At 28.1% G+C, this 19,528-nt stretch overlaps 11 protein-coding genes across 11 annotated transcripts, besides 11 other annotated features; 4 read left to right on the top strand and 7 right to left on the bottom strand.

Moving 5' to 3' along the window:
* Positions 1 to 183: 183 nt before the first annotated feature.
* Positions 184 to 260: a sequence feature (AT_rich).
* A 194-nt stretch (positions 261 to 454) lies between these two features.
* On the top strand, positions 455 to 1,580 carry CMU_029290 (uncharacterized protein; the record flags this gene model as incomplete). Its single annotated transcript, XM_002142168.1, has 5 exons — positions 455 to 520; positions 579 to 895; positions 951 to 1,225; positions 1,286 to 1,437; positions 1,500 to 1,580. 5 exons carry the CDS (start codon positions 455 to 457, stop codon positions 1,578 to 1,580), a joined length of 891 nt encoding a protein of 296 aa, XP_002142204.1.
* A 22-nt stretch (positions 1,581 to 1,602) lies between these two features.
* Positions 1,603 to 1,637: a sequence feature (AT_rich).
* Positions 1,638 to 1,656: 19 nt separating this feature from the next.
* Positions 1,657 to 1,698: a sequence feature (AT_rich).
* Positions 1,699 to 1,816: 118 nt separating this feature from the next.
* Positions 1,817 to 2,704, top strand: CMU_029280 (uncharacterized protein; the record flags this gene model as incomplete). The annotated part of the gene is made up of 1 exon (XM_002142167.1): positions 1,817 to 2,704. The coding sequence occupies one exon, from the start codon at positions 1,817 to 1,819 to the stop codon at positions 2,702 to 2,704; it is 888 nt and encodes a 295-aa protein (XP_002142203.1).
* Positions 2,705 to 2,801: 97 nt separating this feature from the next.
* Positions 2,802 to 4,700, bottom strand: CMU_029270 (uncharacterized protein; the record flags this gene model as incomplete). Its single annotated transcript, XM_002142166.1, has 1 exon — positions 2,802 to 4,700. The coding sequence occupies one exon, from the start codon at positions 4,698 to 4,700 to the stop codon at positions 2,802 to 2,804; it is 1,899 nt and encodes a 632-aa protein (XP_002142202.1).
* Positions 4,701 to 5,117: 417 nt separating this feature from the next.
* Positions 5,118 to 6,033, bottom strand: CMU_029260 (proteasome subunit beta type 1, putative; the record flags this gene model as incomplete). The annotated part of the gene is made up of 3 exons (XM_002142165.1): positions 5,118 to 5,549; positions 5,608 to 5,677; positions 5,798 to 6,033. 3 exons carry the CDS (start codon positions 6,031 to 6,033, stop codon positions 5,118 to 5,120), a joined length of 738 nt encoding a protein of 245 aa, XP_002142201.1.
* A 22-nt stretch (positions 6,034 to 6,055) lies between these two features.
* Positions 6,056 to 6,078: a sequence feature (AT_rich).
* Positions 6,079 to 6,353: 275 nt separating this feature from the next.
* CMU_029250 (actin family protein) lies at positions 6,354 to 7,994 on the bottom strand (the record flags this gene model as incomplete). Its single annotated transcript, XM_002142164.1, has 4 exons — positions 6,354 to 6,401; positions 6,478 to 6,600; positions 6,661 to 7,811; positions 7,985 to 7,994. The coding sequence occupies 4 exons, from the start codon at positions 7,992 to 7,994 to the stop codon at positions 6,354 to 6,356; spliced, it is 1,332 nt and encodes a 443-aa protein (XP_002142200.1).
* Positions 6,602 to 6,652: a sequence feature (AT_rich).
* Positions 7,837 to 7,863: a sequence feature (AT_rich).
* A 188-nt stretch (positions 7,995 to 8,182) lies between the features above and the next one.
* CMU_029240 (phosphotyrosyl phosphate activator protein) lies at positions 8,183 to 9,163 on the top strand (the record flags this gene model as incomplete). The annotated part of the gene is made up of 1 exon (XM_002142163.1): positions 8,183 to 9,163. The coding sequence occupies one exon, from the start codon at positions 8,183 to 8,185 to the stop codon at positions 9,161 to 9,163; it is 981 nt and encodes a 326-aa protein (XP_002142199.1).
* Positions 9,164 to 9,247: 84 nt separating this feature from the next.
* Positions 9,248 to 9,276: a sequence feature (AT_rich).
* A 272-nt stretch (positions 9,277 to 9,548) lies between these two features.
* CMU_029230 (uncharacterized protein) lies at positions 9,549 to 9,926 on the bottom strand (the record flags this gene model as incomplete). The annotated part of the gene is made up of 1 exon (XM_002142162.1): positions 9,549 to 9,926. The coding sequence occupies one exon, from the start codon at positions 9,924 to 9,926 to the stop codon at positions 9,549 to 9,551; it is 378 nt and encodes a 125-aa protein (XP_002142198.1).
* A 201-nt stretch (positions 9,927 to 10,127) lies between these two features.
* Positions 10,128 to 10,153: a sequence feature (AT_rich).
* An 806-nt stretch (positions 10,154 to 10,959) lies between these two features.
* On the top strand, positions 10,960 to 13,893 carry CMU_029220 (radical SAM domain-containing protein; the record flags this gene model as incomplete). The annotated part of the gene is made up of 1 exon (XM_002142161.1): positions 10,960 to 13,893. One exon carries the CDS (start codon positions 10,960 to 10,962, stop codon positions 13,891 to 13,893), a length of 2,934 nt encoding a protein of 977 aa, XP_002142197.1.
* A 161-nt stretch (positions 13,894 to 14,054) lies between these two features.
* Positions 14,055 to 14,087: a sequence feature (AT_rich).
* A 138-nt stretch (positions 14,088 to 14,225) lies between these two features.
* CMU_029210 (GDP-fucose protein O-fucosyltransferase 2, putative) lies at positions 14,226 to 15,674 on the bottom strand (the record flags this gene model as incomplete). Its single annotated transcript, XM_002142160.1, has 1 exon — positions 14,226 to 15,674. The coding sequence occupies one exon, from the start codon at positions 15,672 to 15,674 to the stop codon at positions 14,226 to 14,228; it is 1,449 nt and encodes a 482-aa protein (XP_002142196.1).
* Positions 15,675 to 15,791: 117 nt separating this feature from the next.
* Positions 15,792 to 17,081, bottom strand: CMU_029200 (actin family protein; the record flags this gene model as incomplete). Its single annotated transcript, XM_002142159.1, has 3 exons — positions 15,792 to 15,827; positions 15,904 to 16,074; positions 16,152 to 17,081. The coding sequence occupies 3 exons, from the start codon at positions 17,079 to 17,081 to the stop codon at positions 15,792 to 15,794; spliced, it is 1,137 nt and encodes a 378-aa protein (XP_002142195.1).
* Positions 17,082 to 17,281: 200 nt separating this feature from the next.
* Positions 17,282 to 17,303: a sequence feature (AT_rich).
* A 644-nt stretch (positions 17,304 to 17,947) lies between these two features.
* Positions 17,948 to 18,038: a sequence feature (AT_rich).
* Positions 18,039 to 18,128: 90 nt separating this feature from the next.
* On the bottom strand, positions 18,129 to 19,310 carry CMU_029190 (uncharacterized protein; the record flags this gene model as incomplete). The annotated part of the gene is made up of 1 exon (XM_002142158.1): positions 18,129 to 19,310. One exon carries the CDS (start codon positions 19,308 to 19,310, stop codon positions 18,129 to 18,131), a length of 1,182 nt encoding a protein of 393 aa, XP_002142194.1.
* Between the last annotated feature and the right edge of the window lie 218 nt (positions 19,311 to 19,528).

Below are 19,528 nucleotides of genomic sequence, written 5' to 3'. Positions count from 1 at the left end.
GCAAGACGCGACGTCAGGTATTGCAATAAACAGCATAAGATTATCTCACACATAATTCATTAAGTCTAACACTAAGCTCATTTGTAGTCACCCTTTCAAATTATTTTTTATATGACTAACTATATCCACTAGGTTAATTTAATTGTTATACCTCTTCTATAGACCAATTTCTTTCATGTTTACAAAAATATCAAATATTTTTCTTAGATATAAAAAAAAAATTATATAATAATTTGTATATCTTAATAAATACTATATAACAGCTATAATATTTTGTTTTTAGGAAAATCAAAATAAAGGAATAAATCCCCTACTTTATATATTACCTCACAATTGATTGCATGTAATAATGCATGTAAATGCCGGTATAGAAGAAATTAACTGTGATATACATGTAACTTTTTCATTCACGCTTATTCTAGCAAATAGATATAGAAGTAAAGTAAAATTTAAGATGAAATACTTAACTTCTGTAGACATTCAGCAAAAAGTCAACGAAACAGGATTTGATTGGAGAACTGTAAGTTCTATTTTTTCTAAAGTAAATTAATGTAATGCTAATCCATTATAATATCCAGGGTGTTGAAGTTATTGAAACTCTAGTTGGAGCTATAAAGTATAGTATTAATAAAATCAGAGTATTACAAGATGATTCAGAAAGGAAATTTATACTTGAAGGTTCTGCAAAAGATAATGACTCTGGAATAGTTATAATTCCAAACTCAGAAGAAACTATACAAAATAGTGACTCTAAAGTAATTTTAGAGTATACTGAAAATATAAAAGAGGTTTATAAAGATAATGATATTGTTATTTTTGAAGATATCTATAAAACTCTAAACGAGAGCAACTATATTAATGAAACTCCAGTTCAGACACCTCTTCCATCACCAATGTAAGTAACAAAGTTTATAATAAAGGAAATATTAATATGTAAGTAATTACTATAGACTATGTGATAAAATTGGAAATATTATATGTTTATCACAGAAATCTGTGAGTGTAAATACATCATCAAGTGCTACATATTTAAGTAAAAGTCTTGCCTTAAAAAAGCGAAAGTTAATTGTTCCACCTGTAGCTCGTGCAAGAAGATGTAAGAACAGCATATTAAGCAAACATGAAGGCCTAAAATCATTTGATCTTGTTTCTCCGAAAAGGAAGCTAAAGCTTAGGGATGGAGATGTATCTCGAGAATATCCTGTTTTTCGAGATGAAGACCTTGGTAAGGTTCTATATTTTTTCAAATTTAAGGAAATAAATCTAGTTTTTCTTTATTAAATAGGTGTTTCAGATAATACTGATGAGATATTGGCAGTATCAGAAAATATTCATAAACAGGATGATGATAGACAGACTACTAGCGAAATTCAAGAGTGGGCAATCGGGCTTGTCCGCCGATACTTGGGTGAAACTACAAAATTAGTTAAAGAAGAGGTATGTCTACAGATATTAGTAAAATATATGTATTATATCCATAATATTAACAATTGTGTTAGATCTCGTCAAAATCAAATAGCAAATTACAACGTGTTAGAGCTCTTCGTCAAAGATTTGGTTTCTCAACAAAGACAAAATAGTGGGTATAAAAGTTACATGCTCAAATTAATCTAAATATAAAATATAATATAATTAAAGTCCAGAATTACTATATTGTAATAATTATATTTAATAATCTACAAAAATTTACTTTTTATTCAGCTGTTGATAGTATAAATTTGAATGAATCTAACATTTTTTTTTTGGCGCAACTGACGGTTTTCCAAATTTTTACACTAATAAGGAAATATAAAGATACTATAATAATTCACACAAGATGAATATAATAAAACGAATATGGAAAGTACTTAGAACTCCTGGACCAACTTTGTATGATGTCTTACCGTTAATTATTTTAGCAGTGTATACAGATCCATTAGCTATATTTTGTCAGAGTAAAAAAGATATAGAAAAGAAAAAACTCCCAAGGATTTCAATTTTTATATATAATTTGTCTTTATGGATACTAGTCTTATTAGTTTTTATATTAATTCTATTTGTTGGTGGAATAGCTATTGGTCAAATAACCATTCCACCTATTTATATTGGTGAGTTGTATGGAATGCCACTAATAACACAATTTTTTACAATATCACCTGATGGTACCTTTTTAGCATCTATGAAAGTATTTATTAATAATAAAAGTTCATTTAATGGAAGGCTAATTATTCAAAATATTAATATCAGTCCAGTTTTACAAAATTTTTTCTGTACTCCTGCATCAGCTAATAACGACTTCATGCTATCTTTACCATATGTCAAATCTCATCCAAATTTTGGTGGTTTTGTATTCCCTTCAAATCTACATTATAAACCCATAAATGACACGACAATTAAAGTGTCATCAATATTATTAAAATCTCATAATGTAAATTTTCAACGTGTTAAAATTGAACTTGGCAAATATGGAGTTGCAGAAGAATTACAAGGTATATGGTTACCTTCAGGAGTAACACAGTATAATTTACTATTAAAAGGTTCAACCAATTTATTAAGTAATAGTAGCTTTAAAGATGAAATTGGATCTCGTGGCTGCTTACAAAGTAACACTTCAAATTTAATCACCCATATTAGTCTAGATTATTCGGTGAGATATTTCCTTGGCTCAAGAACAGTTATAAAACAAGATATAGGTTACATTGCATTTCCAGCATGCTATTTATAAAAAAAAGAGAAAACCAGAATACAAAATAAAGTAATTAAAATACTATCAACTATATTTCGTTAAATATTCACAAATCATGGACTGAATGTAAAAGACATTAATTTCTCTTAAAAATTCCAAATCCAGAAGTAGCCTTTGAAATCATTCTATTTACTATTCCCTCTTTTTTGTACCTTGAAGATAAGTTAGGTGGGGTAATATAGTCTGCAGCAATATCAAACATTATTGGCTTAACAGGGATTGGAATATAAGAAGGTCTTAATATATCATACTTTAGATCCTCAGTATTACTATAAATTTGACTTGAATCTTTATTTTGATATTTTACTATATAGGCACGGTAAACACTACAGTTTACTGGAATCATTTGACTTATAACATCATGTAAATGCTTGTATAAACTTATAACTCTCGAAATATATCCATCATGATCCCACTCAATAACTTCTAATTTAAAAATTGTGCTGTCAGAACGAGATTTTACTAAGTCAGATAGTAAGTATGCTTCATGAAATTTCCCTAATAAGCCATAAATATGTGATAACAATAGGCAACGACAATTATCTACAATATGATTTAACTTCTCAACTAACATAGTTACTTCCTTTCTCTTAAACAATTCTTCTCCAACTGACTTTATTTCAGAAATAGTCATTTTTAGAAAATCACATAGTCTAATACCTTCCTCTGGGTATCTAATTTCTGTATCCTTATTTGAATTCAAAGCCTTTGGTATTATCCCTTGATTAATTATATTAATTAGTAAAAAGTCTGGACTATTAAAGTAGGATAATAATCGGTATAAAAGTACTAAATCACGTTCAGTTGTTATAAATATCTGAAAAGTGCGTATATATCCTTCTAAAGCACTCCACTCTTCAGAATTCAAACTATTTAGGGGAGAAACACCATTCTTTACAGTTAAATTAGTTATTTCTTCATGTATCATAGAATTAATTGTTGAGACATCCATCAAAACATCTGAATAAGCTTCAATGATTGAATTAGTTGAAATGCTAAGTAAAGTATCCTCTTCAGTTGATAAAATCTTCTTAGTTTGATTGTAACATTCATGCAGTTCCATAATATACATCTCAGCCCGTGGAAAAATTAATGGATATTCAGATCCATTGAAAAATATCTTCATCCCCATATTATTAGTCAAATGACTCTCTATCTCTATTTTAGGGTTATCATCCAAATTCTCCATACTCTCAATATCTATACCTAGACGATTACAATGATATAAACATAATCTAATAAGTGGTTCAAGTTCTTCAATATGATCATCATATATCTTTAAATAATCATTCTTTGACATAGAATCAATATTATATAAAGGTAATATTTTATTCATATCTATGGAAGATGCATTTAAATCCAACTTCAGTTGTTGGTATAACTTTTTACAATTAATCAAGGATACAGCTCCTTTTACCCAATCTGAACACTGTATGTAATAATTACCCATTAAATTATTTCTATATGCTTGAACCTCAACTATACTTCTTGCTGTACACTTCTCTTCACTTACTTTCAATAATAAATCGCTGTATTTACATGATTTCCTCAATCTCCTAATAATATGATATCTACTTCTAATCTCATTAGAAGAGAGATTATTTCTATCTTTATGTGATGTACTAATTTCATTACTAATTCCATTACTAATTTCATTACTATAGCTCCAATTTCTCTCAATTAAACTTATAAGTATCAATAAGTGTCTTGGATTCTTCACATCATCTATTTCAATAGGTCTACTTTGAAATTTATTACGTCCACAAGTCATTCTTAAGCATGACCTCAAATGATGCAAACGACGAGTACAATAACGGCGATATCTACTATAATCTTTATGGCGTAATCCATTTTGCTTTCTAAGAGTTTTCACAATAATTAAGAGGGGTAAATCAAAGGGAACCACTTCATAGGTTATATTATTTAGGTTATTATCAATATTAACATCTCCATGGATTGTATCTTCAATTTCCATATCTTCTAATAATACTCAATTATTAATAAAATAATCTTAACAATTTTAAGTATCCTAATATCTCAAAGAAAGCTGTCTTGCAGTTATAAAAGCTCTATACCGGGTATCTTATTGCCGGTATAACAAAACCACGTAATAGCGCAAGGTTATTTTAAGTGTCTTTATAAAACTCATTTAAAAATTAAATATTCCCAATATATTCAAGTACTGTAGATTATTATCACTTCCAAAATACTTATAATTAATTGTACAAATGATCTTAAAGTATATATTCACTTAGAGAAATATATGAAAACCATAAGCTACACAATAAAGGACTTATTTTTAAATTGTACTATTAAATGAATTTCTAGATCTTCTATTTTTTTCCTAGTCAGTTATTAAAGTATCTAACTTTATATTTGTTTAAATATACATCTAATCTTGTCTAAGGGGAAAACTACTTATTGATATTCCTGAAGCATCAATTACTACTACTTGTGCAGAATCGCCAGTGTATACATCTCTCTCACTAGCACTTGTAATTGCATCCTTCAATAAATCAATCATATCTACCTTATTAGTTAGAATCTTTGGATATAATTGATTATTACCAGATATCTGATTATCTAATATTGAACTTATTAAATGAGATCCGGTTCCATTTGCAAAATATTTGCCTGATTGAAAGCTTCCAACAGCATCATATCCATAAGCAACACCATTACCATATTCATCTAGTCCAGCTATAGCACAATAACAATAATAAGGGAAAAATCTTTTAGAATATAATACTGTTGATAATAATTGAGCAACAGCACCAATAGAAGGACTCTTCTTATGTTCAAACTCGTATATCTTTACTCTTGCCTAAATAAATAAGATATTCAGAAGTAGTTATTAATATATATCAGGTATTTGAACTTACACGTATGAGTTTCTGTAGAGCAGTTATATCTGCAAACATTCCACTACAACTTAAAACACATTTAGCAGTTCTGATACAATAAAAATATATATCAATGTGATAAGATTATAAAAATAAAAATTAGATTTACAAAACATTCTTTATTAGATCTCTAATAATAATATAAAATATCACAAATAGTAAAACTCACATTTCAAATACTCGTGTTACACTTCTAGATGCAATTCGATAACCTTGAGATAATCTAGTATCCGAAACAATAACTGCAAAATCACTTCCAGCTAGTGCTATACAACTTCCACCATTATCCGTATATGGATTAAATTCTCCAAATGACTTCGGATTTACAGTACACTTATTGTTAGGTTGATCATTATAAAAGCCATTCACATCAATTCCATTATGAATAGTGTTCATACCCTCCATTAGTATTATCTTGATATCTGTGTATTATAATATTAAATATTTTTTCAGTTATTCCTATATTTATCCTATAAATTTTTGTGCTTTAAAGGTTCCTTTTTCTTATTAGTGGGGGGGGGGGGGTATAGATCCCTAGCTAATTTTATTTTTTCTAATTCGGCGCTCTCATTTGTCACTCAACTATAAAATTACACTTTTTTTAGCTAGAAAAGAGCTAAAAGTTATAGGGAAAATATAATATTCAGATATAGAAGTCATTACAAGAGGAATATATACTTAGAATACAAATCCTTCTACTTATTAATTTCTATAACAAAACTTGCTTATGGGCATCTCTTCAATGTTATTGAAGAACCAAATTCCTGATAATCCTAATAAAATAGAAAAAAAGAGAATATAAAATTACAATAAATACACAATTAACATTAATAATATCTGGTGACTTACCTTTCTACTAATTGCTAATTGAGGAAATGTACCAAGTGAAGAAAGGATTGAGGCTCCAATCCATGCAGCTGATTGTCTTTCTATAGATCTAGGAGAGGCAATGATCTTAGGAAGTAATCCATCCTAAATAATTAAAAACAATTGTAAACATTTATATAAATTTATTGAATATTTACTACTAACCTCCTGTATAAATGCTGTATATTTATGATCTGCAAGTGCTTGAAAAAGCTTTGAATCAAAACCATTCAATAAACTGGTACCGCCTGTTAAAATTAGAGAACTTGTTACATTACTAGTATCTTTTGTATTTTGTACTAAATCAGAAATAGAATTTGCAATCATCTGAACAATTCCAGGATAACCATAATTAGAATTATTTGGTTTAAATATTATATTAGGGATACTTGTTCTAATAGATGATATGTCAATTATATTGCCATCAGGTAAAGTAAAAGTAGATGTATTACTATCACTCAAATTAAAACAACAGCTTGTATGTTTAATTTCTCTAATAGCATATGAAATACTCCAATCTAGATAACTTTCATCAATATTTAATAAAGGTATCAAATATGGCTTATCTTCTTTATCCCTAATTACACCATATTCAGGTATAATATAATTTGATTTATGTAATTTCTTCAGGATTTCACTATCTAAAAAATCACCTGCTATTGGATACTCTTGTATAGTTGATGGAAAACAGTAACCATCTTGAACACAACAAACATTACTATTTGAAGCTCCAATATCTACACAAATACCTGATGTCTTACCACATGCATAACATGACAAGACAGGTCTTTTACAAGTAAAGAACATACTACTTTCTAATTGTTCAAATGCTATTTCAGTCATTTTAGTTAAAAATGAATTCTCACTATTTGAAGGAACTGGTAAAATTAGTGGATTATTTGTTATTTTATCATCTAAAGTTCCATATTGAAAGACTGAGCATGCACTATAAGAACTTTTATTAGAATTACTAATAGGTTTGCAGGGAAAAAAAGCCTCCTGTATCATTTTAATAAGATAATCCTCATTCATTTTAATGTTTCTATTTTCTGGATCATACTCATAAGGGCTTAAAATTTCAATGTTATCACGTTTTTCCCATGGTCTTAAAGGAAATAAAATATTGTTCATTCTATCTAAATCTATATTCTCTGATTTTTGACTAGGTATACCAATTTTACAAGGAAGGATACTTCTAGGTAAATCTTCACCACCATACCCAATTTTAATTAAATATGTTCCAATATCAAGAACTACACATGATATAGAATTAGTAGTTGTAGGATTAGCTGTAACTGGAATATTTGCAGTATTTTCTAAGAAAAAAATTAATCATTAGTCATTTTATATTTAAAATATATTTATATTGTACATTTCTTATAGGATCTATTACATATACTTAGATACAAGTTACAATTCAAAAGTATTATATTAGGCCCTATTTATAAGTATCGAAATATTTATGTCCATATATTAGCTGCAAACTTACCAGAATTCATTTGAATACATAAATAAAGGTTATTTTAAAAATTATTCAGCTCAAATTAATAATATAGTATTAGATTATAGACAAAAAAAGTTATACATTATAAGCTACATAAAGAAAAAAAAATTAGCGCTAATAATGGAGTCTATTTAGCCTTATTTTTTTAAGGTACCATGTTATACTAATATTAAAAACTGACAAATGCAAACATCAGAGTCTATAGTGAGGTGTGAAAAACGTATTTTAACAACTCAAGATTTAGAATTCTTCTTGAGAAGCAGGATATATGCAGAAATTGTGAAGTTTATTGAAGACCTTAGTAAAAGTATTGTAGGTAAGGAGCTTGTAAACTACAAAGATGTCCGAGACAAGGATAAAAATCACAACAAAGTTATTTATGGTATTTTAGACCTATTGGATTTTTGTGAAATATTAATTGATGAAACTCCTCCTATTCAACAACCTATGAGGTTTGGCAATAAGGCATTTCAAATGTGGTACGACAAATTTAAGCAAGAATGTCCTAAATACTTAGAAAGTAAAGTTGTCCCAGAAAAATATCATAATTTAGTCTGTGAAGTATCCATCTATATTACTGAATCATTTGGAAATCGTACAAGAGTAGATTATGGCACAGGACATGAATTAAATTTTATATTATTCTTATATTCTCTAGTTAAACTTGAGATTATTCAAACAGATGATTATTCAGATCTAGTATTAGTAGTATTTTATCGCTATTTATTAATTATGAGGAGATTACAGATGGTATATTTACTAGAACCGGCTGGTTCTAGAGGAGTATGGGGACTTGATGATTATCATTTCCTACCTTTTTTATTTGGATCTGCACAGTTAATGAACCCTTTAAACAAAGAAAAAGAATGTAGTGATAATAAAAGTATAAATAAAGATTTTATATTACCTGGTATGGTCCTTGATAGTGCTATTATATCCCCATACAGTGATAAATATCTGTATTTAAATGCAATACAATATATCCTCCAAATGAAATCCAATGTACATTTTGGTGAATGTTCACCAGTTTTATATAGTCTAACATCTATACCAACATGGAATAAAATATATATTGGCATGTTAAAGATGTATAAAGCCGAAATTCTTAACAAATTACCTGTAGTCCAACATATTGTATTTAGTAATATCATTAAATTTTCCTAATAGGATCAGATTTAATACATTTCATTTAGTTTGTGTTTATATAAATTGTGTTGTATAAATTATTTAAAGAGAAAAAAGATCTACTTATTATAAAAAAAAAAAGTTATATATAAGTACAATTGTAATATATAATCAACCACACCACAAATATTAGTAGTAGTCTAGATAGCCAAGGATTAACAGTAACACAAACACATGACTTTATATATATATATATGTCAAGATCCGATTATATCTTGATTTAAGCTCATATATCTGGATCTTGTAAGATTTTGGCATAGATAGTAGCAGCATAGAAAGTGATGTACTGAAAAGTAGTCCCCCCTCCATTATATCTAAAATAGCCAATCAATTATAATACTATTCTTACTCTCATTATCATTTATCATCCTTCTGTTGGAAAGCCACATGGCATAGGTATATTTTCTGGATTTGGAGACCTCATATACATTGGAAGAGCAAAATTTGTAGGATTGCCTGCAGCCAAAGGTTTACTTGAATTCTTATCAAATGTATTATAGCTATTCATATTATATGTAGCTTTCCCTTTCCTCAATGGAGTCGTAAAGCATGAAAAATTATTAGAATTCCCTCCACCTATTACCTTTATATCACATGTAAGACAATTATCTGCTAGTTCACTTTGTTTGTTTCGAATTTGCGATTTAGCATTACTAACAATTTCGTTCTTCTTACCATTATGAAGGAGTTTTAGTAAAAATGCCCCCGCATCTTCTGTAGATAAAGTGCCATTTTTCTTCATTTTATTCATAGACATACATGAAGAGTCTGATGAAGAGTTTTCATAATTACTTACTGATGTTTTAGAAGCCATTACGTGTTCCAATCTTAATATCAATAGTATATTACTTGATTCTTTGACCAAAAATTGACTTAAAGTGTACAATATTATCTCTCTATAGTATAAAGATATCTAAGATTTTATTAACTAGTAAGCTTTCCGAATAAAAATAAAAAATAAAAAAAAAAGAACACACACAAAAAATGAATTTCAGTTTTCTCGCCTTGGATTCTGAACTTAATTCTTTAGAGTAAAATCTCTCCTATTATATATTTCCCTTTGCCAAATATTATTGCCTTTGAGCTTCTTCTTTCTTATGGCATACTTTAAATTTACCATAAAAATATTCAAGTAGAATTCTCCTAACAACAAAAACAGAGGAATAAACTTCCAGGATGAGAACTTTTTATCCGTCTATAGGCGGGCTTTTGCCATTGGACCAAAATATAATAAATAGGCATTTATGAGTGTTACAAAATATATTCAATTTTAAAGGAATCACAAAGGAAATATAGGCAGGTAGTCAGAACACTTTATTTTATGCAATATTCAATGTCTATTATTCTTAATTGACTTAGGGATGTGAAGGGGATTAATGTGGGCAAAATGACATGATATATAGAATGGTGGGAAAACGAGCATATACAATGTCCACATTAGAAAGTAATTTTTAATAGATGACTAGGAGTGATATGTATAGATATTATCTTCTTCTAAATTTCGTATTAAAACTTTTTTTCTCATAATATAGATCTCTGATAATATTATTCATTTAATATATAATGGTGGTGGTAGGGAGGGAAGTATTTCAATATATAGAATTCTTTAATTGGTACTAAAAAAATTTTCAAATTGCACTAAAGTTTAACATCGTAGGAAGATGAATATTTTCCAAAATTAGTTTATTATATCCATTGATATTTTAACAATAGGATAGTGTGGCGCCCTTATTGGGATTAACCTTAGACAAGGTAGTAATACTAATGGTGTTGATATGATGCAGAAAACAGGAGAGAAGAACGAGGCTAAGAAGCAATTGAGCACTAACAATCCTTTAGGAAAAACTGAGAGAGGGCTGGGGTTATCTTTAGAGGAAATAACCAATTTAATCCCAGCACTACGTAGTGATTTTCCAGTAAATGTAGGTGAAATTAAAGCACTAAAAGCAGAAGATTTAGATAATATTAATAGAAGAAGACATCTAGAGAGCTATTGTCGAAGTTTTGCAGAATGGACTAATTATGAGAAGAAGCAGATGATTAATCAGAATTGTTTAGGTAATGATGCTTTAAGCTTATTTGTTAAGGATTTAATTTTGTTGTCCCCAAAGGATAAAGTTGAGTATAATAATGTAATAAATATTTTAAGGCGTAAATATAAAATAGCACCTTCTAAGTCTCAAATAATTCATATTTATGAACAAATTTCAAAACAGGATAATAGCTTTGATGAATTATGTACAAACCTATTAGAAGATGATGAATTAACTAAGCAGAATATAGATAATTATGATTATATGATAGACGATATAAATAACAATTTATCTAATTTAGGTATTGAGAAGAGTATTTTGTCAAAAAAGGCAGTTCGTAGTCAATCTGGTGTAGTTGTAATAACTATATTGACATCACCAGGTGCTTTTTCATGTAAGCATGACTGTCACTATTGTCCGAATGAACCTGGGCAACCTAGAAGTTATTTATCAACAGAACCTGCAGTATTAAGAGCAAATCAAAATTCATTTGATGCAATTAAACAATTTAGAGATCGTTCAATAACATTAAAGAATAATGGTCATATCATTGATAAAATTGAGATTTTGGTTTTGGGTGGTACATGGAGTGGTTATCCTAGGGATTATCAGAGGAATTTCATCAGGGATATATATTATGCTGCAAATACATTTACAAATGGATTTCTTTATAATGATTCTGGTTTTAAATTTGATTTTAAAGATCGTGAGATTTTATCTTTACAAAAGGAGATTGAATTAAATGAAAATGCAGAATGTAGAATTATTGGTCTAACTTTAGAAACACGTCCAGATTATATTACAGTGGATGAAATTTCTCATTTAAGAGAGCTTGGGTGTACTAGAGTACAGCTAGGAATCCAACATACAGACAATATGGTTTTGAAATTAATTAATAGAGGATGCTATATGAAACAAGTAATAAAAGCTATTAGACTTCTTAAAGATACTGCTTATAAAGTTGATATTCATTTAATGCCTGATTTACCTAATCCTTATGATCATAAAAATATCAAAGATATGACTATTGAAGATAAGAAATATATTGATAATAAAAGAAATATACTTTTAGACTTGCAAATTGATATAGGGCAGAAATATGCACCAAGTTTAGGTGTTGTGAATGATTATATAATGTTATCAAATGTTTTAAGTAGTCCAATGCTTCAATGTGATCAATGGAAATTATACCCTTGTGAAGTTGTTCCATTTTCAAAGATAGAGGAATGGTATGAATCTAATATGTACATACCATATACAGAAATATATCCAGAATCTCTTTGCTATCTTTTATTAAGCTGCAAAGTTGGATTACATCCCTGGATTCGTATAAATCGTGTTATTAGAGATATTCCAAATCAAAGTATCATTGCTGGTAATAACTGTACAAATTTAAGACAGATATTAAGCGAGAAAATGAAAATGATGAGTTTAGTTTGTAGGTGTTTAAGGTGTAGAGAAATTAAGGATAAACATTTATATCAACAGGTGGAAAATATTAAAAGTGACAAGAGTTGGGAAGATTCTAGTAAAAATTCTCAAACTAAAAAGAAACTTAAAAAAAAGAAGGGTGGGAATAATAGACTGCAAAGTAACAATAACAACTTTTGTAATAATTTAAAAGCTAGAGATCTTAGTATTGTATTAAGGATTCGTCAGTATTCAGGCTTTGGAGGTAGAGAATTTTTTATATCTGTTGAAACAAGAGATGAATTGGATCTCTATGGCTTTATTAGATTACGCTTAAGGTTAACTGATAGTCAAGTTGCAAAAGAAGAAAACAAGAATTTTGTTACTGGAGAGCCAAAAGCTGAACAATATTTAAATTATTCTATTAACGAATATATACAAGATAGCAAGGATATTTTTAAAAAGTTCCCAATACTTAAAAATTGTGGATTGATAAGAGAATTACATATTTATGGTTTAGTTTTAACTCATAATAATTCAAGTAGATATAATCAAGAAATACCTATTCAACATAAAGGATATGGGAAAACTCTTTTAAAAGTAGCTGAATATATTTCTTACCTTTATGGTTTTAGGAAAACAGCAATTATATCAGGCATTGGAGTAAGAGAATACTATGGAAATAATGGATATAAACTAGAAGATACTTACATGATTAAAGATATTGGAAATGATACAGAAATAAACATGCCTAGCAATTATGAAATAGATATTCAGATTTGGGATCTTGAGACGGATTTATTAAAGGTATTAAATTCTATCAATAAAATAGATGAAAGTTCAAGGAAAGAAGGTGGCTTAGAAATACAAGGTATACATATCATTGATGGACTTGCTAAATTCCATAGACTTAAAAATATGGAAGAATATATATCAAAGATAAAAGAAGATAGAAGTACAGAGTCTGAATATATTGATTATATTAAACAAGAAAATATGGAATATTCATTAAATAGTTCGCGTGATAGTTCGCATGATAAAAGCCTTACTGAAAATAAGTCAGAAAGTAAAGTTGATACAGAAAGTAATATAGATATTGATAATAAGTATATAAATGAGACTAATTTTGATCAATTTACAATGAGAAGGAAAGTAGGCATATTATCATCTATAATTAATTCGAAATATACATGGATATACAGTATTGGATTTATTGCTATATCTATGTTTAGTGCATCTCTATTAAGGAAAAAAGGGAAACTTTAATATTTATTATTTGCAGAACGAATTCCTAATCCTAATTAAATTATATTTAAAGTATTTAAGTTGGCAAAAAACTTAAACTTATTTAATTTTTAGTTTGCAAGTTCAGTTACAATTATATTTAGGTATTTAGAATTTTGAATGTAATTGGGAGTTACTTTATCTAAATAAGTTTTTTATTTTTTAATTTATATATTCCAAGAAGATTCCAAATTTCTTGAAAATACTTAGTAATTATTTGAGGATACTACATATAATTAAATGAATATAAATATATCTTGTAGAATTTAAATGAAATTACCAAATATCTTCTTTCAACTATCAAATTATATAAACTATTCAAAATTAAATTTACTAATAGGTGTTACTGGGAGTCTATCAGTATGTTCTCTGCATACTAATTCAGAGTATTTCATATATTTTTTTGCCTCATACTCACTATTACTACAGAAATATTCGGTAGAAGAATCTAGACTTTTGCCATTAACAATTCGTTGCCATCTTATTGAAGAAGTGAATCGGGATTCCTTAGTTCCCACAAAATAATTACTTTGTAAAATAATATATTGATGAATTGCTGCAATTAATCCATCTTCTTTATGAGTTAAATTCGGGATATCCCCGAGAAAGTGAAGATTTATATCGACAATTGACCCCAAAATAGTTTTCATCTTTTTCAAATCATTATTTTCAGCGTCTGTGGAAATAACAACTTTCGATATATTTAATTCTTTCATTAATTCACTAATTCTCAAACTAATATTTCTAAAGGATGGAATTTCATCTTTATGGAAATATACGAAATCTCCCCGTCTTATGTGAATACCAATAAACTTTTGAGAATCCAAACTATGCAATTTCATGTATTCCATTGCCTTGTTTTCTATATATGTACTAAACTCTAAACTATTAAGAAGATTATATTTAGATAATTCATAAGACCATGGAACCAATATTTTATCTGCAAATTTAATTATGACTGAATGTAAGGAAACTTTCCACTTATTTTCAATTATAGGATTATGAAACAAGTTTTTCAAAGCTATAGAAAGAGTTTCGGAAGTTAAAATCTTGGTAAAATGAATGCAATAAACCTCTTCTAAAAGAAGATAATTACAATTTCCTGAATAATTTGTATTCCTTACATTATATTGCTTTTTTAAAGATGACATATCGCACTTAATATATTTCTGAGTAGAATTCTCATCAGATATATTCAATGAAACTCTTTCTATATTGTAATCTCTTTTTGTTTGTTTATCATTCCAGTCAAAACTTAAGTAGATTGCTGTAATTGAGGAATCTTTAATATTCAGATCGTCTGTATATACAGGTTGATGTAAACTTGAAAATATATCATATTCAATGGTTGGGGATTCCCACTGTTGAATATTAAAGAAGAGTGACCATTTCAGTCGTCTCTTTGTCCTATAACTCCAGTGAGCAATATTGCAGAATGGTGGTAACACTAGTACATGGGTTTGATTATTCTGTTTATATTGTTTAGTTTGTTTCATATTATTTAAGTGAGCAACTACTAAGGCCATTCTATAAAATACATCTTTTTGCATATAAAACCCTTCTCCATACTTTACATCATACAAAATCCACACTATTTCCTGCATCCAACTAGGACATACCCTACTCATATATGCAGACCAAGTCTCGTATATATTTGTACATTGTTCTTGGGTGGCGAGATTTCCAGTAGTGAGATAAAGTAGAACATTAAATATCAGACATAAAGATATCAGTAGACTTGATGCTCCAAATCTAAACCACATATATCATGGTAAATAATTATGTTGGGAAGATTCAATAGGAAGCTACAAGTTTAACTTTGTAAAAAAGTTGCAGTAGAAAAAAAGAAGCGGGACCTAAGTTTGTGTATAATTGTTGCATCATCCCCTAACTGCAGTAGATCCAAATTCTTCATACTAAGATAAGAGAAAGTACAAATATTATAAAAGTACCTAAAAAATAATGTCAGACTCTTTATATATGAAAACATACCTGAGACTTAAAAATAAAATTATTCTGAACAAATTCTGAATTATTAGCTATATGTGAGCCACCAATCCATGGAGAGTTTAAAGCTAACCCAAAATTTTCAGATGTTTCATATTGATAAGCAGAAAAAACATTAACTTCATTCAATGGTATATCATTTTCTTTTAAACAGATCTAAAAATATCAAAAACAGGTCGGAGGTGTGGATATGAGACATTGCATAATAGTTGCCTAATGAGTACCGCATTTACCGCCATATTAAGAGTGGCAATACTTACTTTTAGAGAGTTTCTAAGAAATTTAGATAAGTATTGATTAATTGAATGACCACCTATAATAAGTACATTTTGTATCAGTTGTTTTGTATAATCTACGGGACAACTTTTGGCCACTCTAATGACATTTTCAGATAGTTTGGGAGCTATTAATTTTGCGATATATTCGTCAAAAATATTGTAACTTTTAATTTGGTCCATTTGAAAATTAGCAATTATATTGGGTATAAAGTAGTGACTAAAATCTTCTATTAAGTACTTTGTAATAAATGAGCCACCTAGATTACAAGTACTTATGTTTTCAGTCAGTAGATATCCTGATGCAACAGGGAGAATTCTTGTGTTTGTATGTCCAATATGCAGAACAGTTCCAACTAATCCTTTAGCATCATGATAGAATATATTAGGCATATTTGTTTGTATTGAATATATAGCTAGTATTTCCTGAGATAGACATTGAATAGAGGGTACCATTAGAGATTCAAAGAAAAACTCCATAGCATGATCCTGAAAGTCAAATGGAGCATTATGAGGTTCAGTTAGCAAGACTGGATGATTAAATACATCATAATAAATCTCTCTAGTTAATATATCTGTCCAAAATGATTCTAATAAATTCCAATCAATCCTTTCATGGTATTGATATGGGTATTTTACCTCTTCATAATTAGATATAGTAATCGGTTCTTTATAATAATCCAAGTTATAAGACAAATGTTTTAAGTTTAACTCTGATAAATTCTCGCTTGTTTTTGATGAATTCAAGAATTTAGAACCAATTTTTATTTCTAAAGGTGTTATATTATCATATAGTAAGGTATTTGTGATAAATTGAGGATATCTATTACAAGAAAACCCAACTCTAGTATGAAATTGGCCTGTATCGATTACTAAAGGTAAACTCATCTTACTTATTTAAATATATAAGGCTAAGTTTTTCTCAAATGTGGGAAACTTAACTTACAGTAAATATCCTTAACTTTTTCATGCGGGGAACCACTATTTGACTTGCAAAATATATTAGTGAGAATTCGATATTATAAACCCTTAATAAACTTACATTATACCTTGAATAGCTATAAAATAAAAAGGGTATAGTTTGAATCTTTTATTATTTTTTATAATAAAGAAGAACAATTAGAAAGACCCAAACTAAAGGATCATGTATCATGGATTTAAGAGTGGCATCTAATACAGGTTTACAATATTTTACATCTACTACAATTATGGAAGCAATATACAAAGAATACTTGTTAAACTTACAAGCTATGGTATGAATGCTTAAGATATATTAATAGTAGTGATCAGTAAATCTTATTTTAATTTAACCAAGATTACAATTTAACTTTATACTTTCAAGGAATGTTATGAAGCTTATTAAAAACAATAAAGTGAAAACTTTATAATACTTATTGGAGCGTAAACATTAAATTGATAAAATATTACATATTTTTATGATGTATATAAGATCACTTGAAGCATATATTTAAAAAAAAGAAAAGTCCATTTATATATCTAAATGTGTTAATATATTTAACATTAATATTTTATCAATTCAGAAATAAAGTGAATCTCACTTTCCCCTAAATAGATTCTGCAAATTTATTTGGCTTGACGTCTTTATTTATAACTTAAATAAGCTGAATTAAGTTTATTTTATGATCTAACAATAGAAATATATTAGAGAATCTTAAAAGATGATATATGAACAATTTAGAAAATACTTTCTAAGAAAGCAAATAACAAGTGTAAAAAAAGTATAAATTCAAGAGATTAATTTATAAATTAAATGATATTTAGACTTTTTTTAATATCAATTTTAAAGATTGCTTTTTATTAAGAAAAGAAATAAAAAAAAATTATCACATTACAAAATATACAAAAGATACTTTTGAACTTTAAAATAACTTTGATATTGATTAACTGTTACAAAAAAATTACTGTAATTATGTATTAATACTCATAAAATATATTCTGAGTAATAACTTTATTTTGAACCTTGGATATTTCGATATATACATATATTCCATTTGAAGCTCTGTATAATCTATCCCATAAAGCTGACGAAATATCATCTTGTGGTTTAAATCCCATTAAAAAGATTTTGACCTTATTAGGATCTGGAAATTTACTAAGAGCCATATCTTCAGCCTTATGTAGTGAATTAAAAAGATTACGACAAGCTTGCTTAAAATCATCCTCATATTCACTTAATGACATGTATACTCCTACTTCAGAAGTGAGAAATTCTAGTTTATGGCCAATATCAATTATAATAATATTTTGGATATTTGTATTAATAGGTTTAGCTGAGCTCAATAGATTGTCAGTTACTTTGATAAGGAATGTGGAAACTATTGGGGAATAATGTTTTATATCCATGCCTGGACTTGGTAAGTCTAAATCTCTATTTTCTCTACTAAAATAACGGATATTTATATCTTTTATCCAGCTTTGAGATTTAATAAACTGATTATCTTTAGTCAAACAATTGAGAATATCACATTTTGATATTGCCCCAGGTCTATATATAATAATCTCATTTGTATCTTCAACATACTCGATAACTGTGGATTCAACTCCAATATTACAACAATCTCGATCATATAATATCCATATATTTACACCAATTTCTCTCATATATTGCTCTGTGAATTCCTTGATAATATGTTGAGGATTAGTTGGACTTATATGTCCAGAACGATTAGCAGATGGAGCTGCTATTGGAACATTTGCCATTTTAATAAACTTTAAAGTAAGTCCATTATTTGGACAACGAACTGCTACTTTACCACTTAAAGCTACATCTTCTATTATCTCACTTTTTTTCTTACCTATAAGTGACAAAGGACCAGGCCAGAATTTGAAGGCTAATTGTTTATAAACCACATTGACCTTGTGTGTAAGCTCAAATACTTGTAACTCTGCTTGTTCAAAACTGTATACATGACATATAAGTGGGTTATTTTTGGGTCTGCCTTTAATTTTATATATATCTAATATAGATTTTTGATTAAAAGCATTCCCTCCTAATCCATAAACCGTTTCGGTTGGAATAGCTACTAAATCCCCATCTAGTAAATACTTTACATACTCTTCAACACAGATATCGTCTCCTATATCCGAAATTTTCATTTAGTATGTCTATATTCTTTTTAATTCCTGAAAATATAGATAATACCTCAGTCAAATAAACAGAAATTCAGCATACATAAATTGGCGGTAAGTTCCGTTTTGACTTCGGATATTCTTGTGTATAATTTCTTGTTCTGAATATTATTTAAATATCACTCTACTCTGTTATTAATAAGAAGATATTTTACGTTAATTATTTATACTTTATAAGGCAGATA

The sequence above is a fragment of the Cryptosporidium muris genome, genomic scaffold (genome assembly GCF_000006515.1).
Source record: "Cryptosporidium muris RN66 scf_1106632353989 genomic scaffold, whole genome shotgun sequence".
In the NCBI taxonomy this organism is placed as follows: Eukaryota; Apicomplexa; class Conoidasida; order Eucoccidiorida; family Cryptosporidiidae; genus Cryptosporidium; species Cryptosporidium muris.
This window is presented reverse-complemented; position numbering and strand designations above follow the sequence as displayed.